General features: G+C 39.4%; 1 protein-coding gene across 1 annotated transcript; it reads left to right on the top strand.

Moving 5' to 3' along the window:
* The first annotated feature begins 6,231 nt into the window (after positions 1-6,231).
* On the top strand, positions 6,232-9,136 carry LOC121506519 (transcriptional repressor CTCF-like). Its single transcript, XM_041782362.1, has 2 exons — positions 6,232-6,796; positions 8,604-9,136. The coding sequence occupies exons 1-2, from the start codon at positions 6,232-6,234 to the stop codon at positions 8,966-8,968; spliced, it is 930 nt and encodes a 309-aa protein (XP_041638296.1). The 3' UTR covers positions 8,969-9,136.
* Positions 9,137-9,788: the final 652 nt, after the last annotated feature.

The raw sequence follows: 9,788 nt of genomic DNA, 5'->3' as shown, positions 1-9,788 counted from the left end.
AAAGGATGGAATGTTTTTTAGGCTTTAAAGGATGGAATCATCAAAGACAGAGGATTGAATGTTTTCTAGGCTTTCAAGGGTGAAATCATCCCGTAGGCAAGGATGGGATTTTTTTATAAATTCTAAAAGCTGATATACTCAAAGACAAAGTATGGAATGTTATGGGGCTTAAAAGGATGACATTGTTAAGAGGTAAGAATGGAATGTTTTTTGGTTTCGAAGGGTAAAATTATCTTAAAGGCAGAGAATAGAATTTGTGGTAATAGGGTTTTGTCTTCTTGTAGGAAAAGATGGAATGTTTTATGGGCTTTCAAGGATGGAATCTTCAAAGACAGAGGATGGAATGTTTTTGGGTTTTAAGGATTGAATCATCCAAAGCAGAGGATGAAATGTTTTATGGGCTTTAAATGATGGAATCATCAAAAACAGCATGGAATGTTTTAGAACTTGAAAGGATGACATAATGAAAGGCAAGGATGGGATGTTTTATAAATTTTTAAAAAAGGAATGTTTGGAGGCTTGAAATGACAATATCATAAAATGGAGAGGATGGAATGCTTTATGGGCTTGAAAGGCTGACATCCTTTTTAAGGCAAGGATGGAATGTTGGTGAATCTGAGAATGTTGGAGGTCTTCCCCTCCATTTTTTTATAGGCTGAAGTTGGCATCTTTTGGTAAAGTGGGTGAAAGATATCTAACCAGTTCCACCCACTTTTCCAAAAGTTGCCAACTATGGTTACTATTTGCAAAAAAAAAAAAAAAAAAGGAAGGAGAAAGTACCCAACATCCCCAGCTTCATCAACATTCCGTCCTCTGCCTCTAATGATCCTCTGAAGTCTTTAATTGACTGTAAAAAAGATGATGTCATCAATGCTAAAAAATCATTCCATCTTTTTCACCACCTCCTGGATCAGATTGTGTAAAAGCATGTTGTATTCTTATATCCATAACCAACATTATTTTATTCTAAAAGACTATCTCTATACCTTAAACCTCCATGCACTGCCCCGCTCTAATGAGAACCTAAAGGGTTATTAGTTAACGGTTCTGATTGCAGCTGTAAATGGAATGAAGCACAGAAACACTGCAGCAGCTGTAAATCTGGAAATACTGCAACACTTTCCTCCATTTCTCCGTCTCTCTCTGCAGAAAACAAAGCTGCCTGGACCCTCCTGAGTTTCCCATCACACAGAGGGGTTCCACTGATAACAGCCTGTTCACAAAGTCTGGACAGCCAGCGGACAAAATGACCTACATCCACACCAACGCTCTCTCTTATCTGCATCAGACAGTCCTCCATTCATCCTCTCTCTCTCTCTCTCTCTCTCTCTGTCTCTCTCTCTCCCTCTCTCTTTCTCTCTCTTTCTCTCTCTCACCTTTTAAGCTGAGCATGTTGTCCTCGCTCACTCGGCGTCCCTCAGAGTGTGAGTGAGAAAGTGAATCTCAGCTGACAAAGACTGGAAACACAAGTTCAAACACAGACTCCTCTCTCTCTCTCTCTCTTTTTCTGTCTCCCCCGTTCTACCACAATAAAAGCCCCCTCCCTCCTTCTCTCTCTCTCTCTCTCTCTCTCTCTCTCTCTCCTTGCTCGACCCTAACTTCTCTCCCATCATCTCAGGCAGTGTTGGAGGAAACTTTGACATTCCTTATGGTGATGAACAAATAAAAACACTAGTTTAGCACTAGTGGTGAGGACATTGAAGCATAAGTGCTGGTTATGAAGAAAAACTGCAGTACTTTTATTGCAGTTAAGTGTGGAAGGATTAATGTAGAATGATACAAACAAGCACTAGACTGAAATACAGCAGACGTGTTCAAACTGGAGCCCTGAGCTTCAGGGGCCGAACCGGTGAGGTAAAAAGACATCACTAAGTCCAAAAGTCTGATTAGAGTCATAGCTAGACAGGCCTACATTCAAAAGGCAAGGATGGAATGTTTTAAAAGCCTTGCTGACTGCAAAGGCAAGGTTGGAATGTTTAAAAGCTTTGATGACTTCAAAGACAAAGAATGCAATGTTTTCTAAGTTAAGATACTTTTAAAAAGCAATTATAGGATGTCTCATTAGCTTTTAGGACTTCAAAGGCAGAGAATTGAATGTTTTGTAAGTTTTGATGATTTCAAAGGCAGAGGTTGGAATGTTTTAAAAGTTTTGATTACTTAAAAGGCAAAGAATGAAATGTTTTATTACTTTGATGACTTCAAAGGCGGAGATTGAATGTTTTATTACTTTTGATAACTTCAAAGGCAGATGTTGCAATGTTTTATAAGCTACAATGACTTCAAAGGCAGAGTTTGGAATGTTTTAAAGGCTTGAATGACTTCAAAGGCAGGGAATGGAATGTTTAATAAATTTGGATGATTTCAAAGACAAGGTTGGAATGTTAAAAAGGCTTTGATGACTTCAAAGGCAGAGATTGAATGTTGTATTACTTTTGATGACTTCAAAGGCAGAGGATGGAATGTTTTACAGGCTTTGATGACTTTAAGCTCAGAGGATAGAATCTTTTAATGACTTCAAAGCCAAGGACAGAATGTTTTTTCAGCTTTGATGTCATCATCTTTAGAGGTAAAGAACGGAATATGTTATTTGCTATGAAGACATTATCCTTAAGGCAGAGGATAGAATGTTTTCTTAGCTTTGATGACATCATCTTCAAAGTCAGGAGATGGAGGAGTGAAGCTGGGGTGTTGGGTGCCCTCCATTTTCTACTGAAAAGTAGACCATTGTTGGCAACTTAAGATGAAGTATTGTTTGCTGTATGGTGACTTTGAACATTTTGCTTTCTCGTGGTTATTGCTTTTCGGTGAACTTCTGCCAATTATCAGGCCATGCAGTAGCTGGCAGCTTTTGTTGAAGGACTTTTACCATTTTGTGTTTCTGAATATATTGTTAACTCACTGTGAGGGCCTTTAGCTTAATGGGGAGGGCCTCTTTTGTGTATTTGCTGGGACCTCCACATACTTAAATGTTGTCCAAGGCCTTTCTTTCACAACAGGAGGATGAAATATGTTTATATCTTTCTTTCTACATGTTCTACTGTCTCGTTTGTGTTCATTTCTCTGTGAAATGTAAGTAGATTTAACTTTCATTCTTGTTTGATTCATTTTACATCAAATTCCTCAAACTAGTTCCATCTTTAGTGAAAGAGCTTGTTATATTCAGTTTGGTCTGATCTACTTGGTCACCTTAATGTCTAGTGTTGTAGATTAGGGGATTTTAACACCAGGATTAAGGATCCTCTGACCGGTGTAAGCACACGTTTTGCGGCTGAACTCTGCTGACAGGTTAACTGGTTTAATCTTGATGGTCTATTGTTTATTGCATGGACTGAACCTCTTCTGCTGCTGTTCTTGTCAGGACCCCCTTATAACGGAGATTTTTGCATCTTGATGGAGTTCTTGTGGTTAAATAAAGGTAAAATAAAAATGTTCCTGAATGTTTGTAATTTGCTGACTAATAGATGCATTTTAATGTTTTGCATCAAAGCTGTTTTATTCTCCTGCAACTCAGAGAGCTGTGACTAGGCAACCATCCAAGTAAACACCTCCCACAGCAGTCAATGAGATGAAAGTGTGACGGATGAGACGTCTATCAGACCCACTCATCACGAAAACAGTGACTGGGAGCTGACGGTGTACCAGCAGGAGGAGGATGGTAGACTGGGCCCGCGCTTCACGGTGTTTACCTCTGCAGACTAAAATAGGCTCATTAATCATCTTAGGATGGCATCGCTGACACACTCACAGACACACGTTCCCAAAATACTCATGAGCATAGACTTCATCTGCAACCAAATAATATAAGTCATCCTATAAGAATGAATTTATAAAACTGACTTAGCTGTAATCTTCCAGTTCTGGTTGTGATCTCAGAATTCTGACTTTGATCTTAGAATTCTGACTTTGATCTCAGAATTCTGACTTTGATGTTAGAATTCTGACTTTGATCTTAGAATTCTGACTTTACTCTTAGAATTCTGACTTTGATCTTTGATCTTAGAATTCTGACTTTAATCTTAAAATTCTGACTTTGAACTTTGATCCCTAATTCTGACTTTAATCTTAGAACTCTGACTCTGATCCAAGAATTCTGACTTTGATCTCTAATTCTGACTTTGATCTCAGAATTCTGACATTGATGTTAGAATTCTGACTTTAATCTTAGAACTCTGACTTTAATCTTAGAATTCTGACTTTGATCTTTGATCTTAGAATTCTGACTTTAATCTTAAAATTCTGACTTTGAACTTTGATCCCTAATTCTGACTTTAATCTTAGAACTCTGACTCTGATCCAAGAATTCTGACTTTGATCCCTAATTCTGAATTTGATCCCTAATACTGACTTTAATCTTAGAATTCTGACTTTAATCCAAGAATTCTGACTTTGATCCCTAATTCTGAATTTGATCCCTAATACTGACTTTAATCTTAGAATTCTGACTTTGATCTTTGATCTTAGAATTCTGACTTTAATCTTAAAATTCTGACTTTGAACTTTGATCCCTAATTCTGACTTTAACCTTAGAACTCTGAGTCTGATCCAAGAATTCTGACTTTGATCCCTAATTCTGAATTTGATCTCAGATAGATTCTTAGAATTTTCTGTCATCTGAGAATTCTGTCTTTTTCCCCCTAGAAAAGTCTCAAAAATGTTTTCAGTTGTCTGAATCTTCTTCCTAACTGTATTAAATTTTGTACATTGAATTTTTGAAGAAATATAAATGTTTGTTATCGTTTGTTTCCATAGAAAATACCTTCTTTTAAGTCGTTTTGCATCAAAACTACATCAGAGTTCCCTTTAAAATCAAAGCAGCTGCAAGTTCTCGCGACAATCCTGAGCCAGGGGAGCGCTTTGATTGGTCAACGAACACACGCTGATGTGAGCTGATTGGCTGTGCTGGAGATAAACAGGGAAGTGTGCGTTAGCAGCTCTGCGGGCTGGAGCTCATCGGTGGGTTTCGGTTAAATTATTAGATCAAATTGAATTTGAATTATACTGCTTCATGATGCATCTGAAAGTAATGATAGCAGTTATAACCACTGAGTAATAACATGTGGGGGAATGATCGAGAAACTTGAATTTGAAGGTGATTTGAAGCTCGTGAGCTAACGCAGTTAGCATGGGAGCTAACCGAGGGTCCGTTATTCAATGGAGGCAAAGCAGCAGCAGGACTGGGGCCTCTTTACAGCTCTTAAGGTCTCATTAATGAGAAAACACTTAACGGAAATAATCTTAAGGAAATGCAGACGACGCTGTCATAACGATAGTCTTTGTGCTGAGACAAGTGTGACAGCTAAGCATCTTAAAAAGGTGAAATTGGTGAAAAAGGTTTAGTTTTTCCTGAGCTGTTATACCAGACATCATTTTAAGAGTTATAATTAGTTTCCTTTTAATTCTATTGCCTTCCTTTTCATGCCAAGCTACGATTAAAAAACAAAATCTAAAAGCAAAGTGATCCAAGATAAAAGACTTCTGAGATAAAAGAATGATGAGGTCAAAGTCAGAATTACGATCTGATTTCAGACTTTTCTCTGAATTTTGAGGAAAAAAAGGGGTCCCCATATTTTTATTTTGGTTTCAGTGGCTCTTCTGGTCTTCTGTAAAATCATTGACTAGTTAGTTACATGTAAAAAAAAAAAAAGCAAAATGTCTACCATAAATTAATAACAGCCCACTCTAAACCTTTTTAAAGTCTCTTCGAATGTCTGTTTTTTAATCTAATGTTATTTGTCTGTTTCTGTTTCCATGGTAACAGACATGTCCGTCATTATACAGCCTCGTGGCGAGGTGGGTGGAGGCGTGGCAGCTCACCTGCAGTGCTCCCTCTGTGGTCATTTCTCTAAAAGCCACGCCCACCAGCTGACCCACGTGGCCACGTCTCACCCCACCTCTCTTGACAGCATGTCCGTGGGTCGCCTTGGCAACATTGTGATGTACCAGAGCACGGCGAGGCTGTTCCACTGCTCTGAGTGTTTCTTCACCAGCCGTGACTTCACCAAACTTTACAAACACATCATCTCCAGACACTGCATGGACGAGACAGCGGGGGAGAAGACGGAGGAGGAGGCAGAGGAGGAGAAGGACAAGAAGGAGGGAGGGAAAGCAGAGATGGAGGGAGGCAAAAAGAAGAAGGACAGAGAGAAAGAAGAGGTGGAGGGAGGAAAAGATGAGAAGGAGGGAGAGAAAGAAGTGAAGGAGGAAGGAATGAAAATAGAGAAGGAGGCAAAGATGGAAGAAGAGAAGGAGGGAAGGACAGAAGAAGAGAAGGTGGTAGAGAGGGAGGAAAGCACACAAGAAGAAAAGGAGGCAGGAAAGGAGGTAGACAAGGAAGAAAAGGATGGAGAAATGGGGGAGGGAGAAAAAGAAACTCTCAAACGAAAGAGAAGTAGTGAAGCTGAGGATGATGTGGAGTGCCATGATGAAGGCCCAACCCTCCAGAAGCCTGTGACAGTGAAAACAGAGGCTGAAGGAGACGAGAGCGTGCTGGTGTTTGACGGCGCCGGTTATCGCTGTCTGATCTGTAACTGGAGGAGCAGCAAGAAGGGACCGGGCATCAACCATGTGGTCCGCAAGCATGACATCCCCAGAGCCTACGCCCACCAGTCCCTCCGCCAGCACCTAGACTCCACCCTGAAACAGTCGCAGGGCAGCGGCGGCGCTGAGGAGGAGGAGGGGGCGGCCGGGCTGACTGGAGAGATGCTGAAAGAGGAGATGGAGGTGGTCTCCAAAGTGGTTCGCTTCATCGCAAGCCGCTTCGTGTGTTTGATCTGTGGCTGGAAGACCAAACTAAAAGGTACAAACTCAGGATTCCCTCTAGTATTTCATTATCTTAGGAATTATCTTCTTCTGTACTTACTGGTGATGTCTACAGAAGAAGATAAGGGCCACTATAAACTACTCAATGTCAGAATTCCGAGATCAAAGTAAGAATTCTAAGATCAAAGTCAGAATAATGAGAGCAAAGTAAGAATTCTAAGATCAAAGTCAGAATAATGAGATCAAAGTAAGCATTCTAAGATCAAAGTCAGAATAATGAGATCAAAGTCAGAATTCTAAGATCAAAGTAAGAATTCTGAGATCAAAGTCAGAATAATGAGATCAAAGTAAGAATTCTAAGATCAAAGTCAGAATAATGGATCAAAGTAAGAATTCTGAGATCAAAGTCAGAATTCTGAGATCAAAGTCAGAATAAGGAGATCAAAGTAAGAATTCTAAGATCAAAGTAAGAATTCTGAGATCAAAGTCAGAATAATGAGATCAAAGTAAGAATTCTGAGATCAAAGTCAGAATTCTGAGATCAAAGTAAGAATTCTGAGATCAAAGTCAGAATAATGAGATCAAAGTAAGAATTCTGAGATCAAAGTAAGAATTCTGAGATCAAAGTCAGAATTCTGAGATCAAAGTAAGAATTCTGAGATCAAAGTAAGAATTCTGAGATCAAAGTCAGAATTCTGAGATCAAAGTCAGAATAATGAGATCAAAGTAAGAATTCTAAGATCAAAGTCAGAATTCCAACATCAAAGTCAGAGTTCTGAGATCAGAGTAAGAATTCCGAGATCAAAGTCAGAGTTCTGAGATCAGAGTAAGAATTCCAACATCAAAGTCAGAGTTCTGAGATCAGAGTAAGAATTCCGAGATCAAAGTCAGAGTTCTGAGATCAGAGTAAGAATTCCGAGATCAAAGTCAGAGTTCTGAGATCAGAGTAAGAATTCCAACATCAAAGTCAGAGTTCTGAGATCAGAGCAAGAATTCCAAGATCAAAGTCAGAATTCTGAGATTAAAGTATCAATTCCGAGATCAAAGTCATCAACATCATCATCATCTTTATTAGCAGACATAGAAGTCCATAAAAAAAACACAATAATGAGATCAAAGTCAGAGTTCTGAGATCAGAGTAAGCATACCGAGATCAAAGTCAGAATCGTCATTGTCATCATCATCATCATCATCATCATCATTATCATCTTCATTAGCAGACAGAGAAGTCCATGAAAAAACAACAATAATGAGATCAAAGTCAGAATTCAGAGGGTGGATTCTTAAGGTTTTTTTAGTAGCCTTAATCCTTTTCTGGAGATTTTTCTCTTCAACACCAAAAAAAATCTCACTAACCCCCTGAAGACCTCAAATTACCATTTTAAAAATCATGTCTTCACTCATTTGGACTTTCATTCATCCATAAAATAAAACATATCATGTATCATCTTTTCCACACAGTCTCCATCCTCAAAGCCTGGAGACTACATTACCCATGATGCAAGTCTTCTTCCTAGCTCAGTGTAAGAATCAAGCATCACACAACAAATTTGGCCTTTTAAAAGTTGAAACTATGATGTATTCTAACATAAAAACACTTTAAACTGCTAAAATGGTTTATTTATGTTTTTTTAAAAGATTGTTTTTGGACCATTCATTTGATTGGACTGCTGAAGCCAGACAGGAAATATGGGGAGAGCCAGAGGGTGAAGACATGCAGCTAACAGCACCACGAACAGGATTAAATATGTGTCCAGGACTGTCGTCTCTGTTTATGGGGACCTATCCCCCTCATTCTCAACTCCCATGATGCTTAGGGGGAATCTGTGTCTCCTTCCCTGCAGGTTTTGCCATCAGTCATGTTGAGCGCAGCCACGACGTGGAGCGTCCGTACAGCTGTAAGATCTGTAAACTCGCGTTTTTCCTGCCCAGCCGGATGCAGCAGCACGTCAGCACCGCCCACCGGCCCGGACGCTACGCCTGCCCCTTCTGCTGCTTCAGGTCCGAGTACCTGGGAGGCTTCAGGAGGCACTGCAGCCGCTGTAACGCTCGGGAGGAGGGAGAGGAGGACGGAGGAGGGGAGGAAGGGGAGGAGGGGAACGAGGAGGATGAGGTGGAGGAGGTGAAGGAGACGAGGAGGAAGAGGAGGAGAGTGGTAAAGGTGATGAAGGAGGAGGACACTGAGGACGAGGATGAGGAGGACGACTGAAGAAGTGTGGTTCTGTTTGTACTGGGTCGGTTTTTTATTTAAAAAAATAGTTTGACTGTTAGACACTGCAACGGTTTCTGTGGTAAATCAGTGTTAAAGTTTAGAATTTCAAACTCATGCGTGACTGTTCTGTCCAACCAAATCATCAATAAAAACATCCTTTCTTAATTATCTTGGCCTGGTTCTTATTCAGGAAGTTGTTTTTTATCTTGCAAGTGCCATGCACACATTAAACCACAGTATCTGGAAATTTAAGGTTGATTTGCGAAGATAGAAAAGCTGTTTTATCAATGTGTCATATGTCTGTAGAGAGGGATATGACAGCAATTATGGTTTAAACAAATCATTAAAAGATAAAAGTGTTTAATTTCACATACACAGGCAACTTTGACTTTTATTGAACTAAAAAGACAGTGGGAGTTTTGTCTTAATTGCTCAAAAATGATTGCAAAGATTTACAACATCTGGGTATTTTTAAACAAAAGAGAAGAAGAGTGCTGTCTCAGTGGCCTAAAAATGTTGCTAACATTCAGGCATCTGAAAAAAATGGACAAATATCGTCTGAATGTAACAAAAATGTTTGCAATGTGGGTATTTTTAAACGCAGAAAGCGTACTGTCTAAATTGGACAAAAATATTGGCAACATTTTTGTTGTTTTCAAACAAAAGAGAGGGAAGGAGTACTATCTAAACTGCACAAAAATACTGACAACATCTGGTAAATTTAAACTAAAGAGAGGGAAAGAGTACAGTCAAATTTGCACGAAAATTCTGGCAACATCTGGACATTTTAAACCAAAATTTAGACGTAAAATGGCAA

This window comes from Cheilinus undulatus, linkage group 24, assembly GCF_018320785.1.
Source record: "Cheilinus undulatus linkage group 24, ASM1832078v1, whole genome shotgun sequence".
NCBI classification, from domain to species: Eukaryota; Metazoa; Chordata; class Actinopteri; order Labriformes; family Labridae; genus Cheilinus; species Cheilinus undulatus.
The sequence above is the reverse complement of the archived record's forward strand: the minus strand, read 5'-3'. Positions and strand labels throughout refer to the sequence as shown.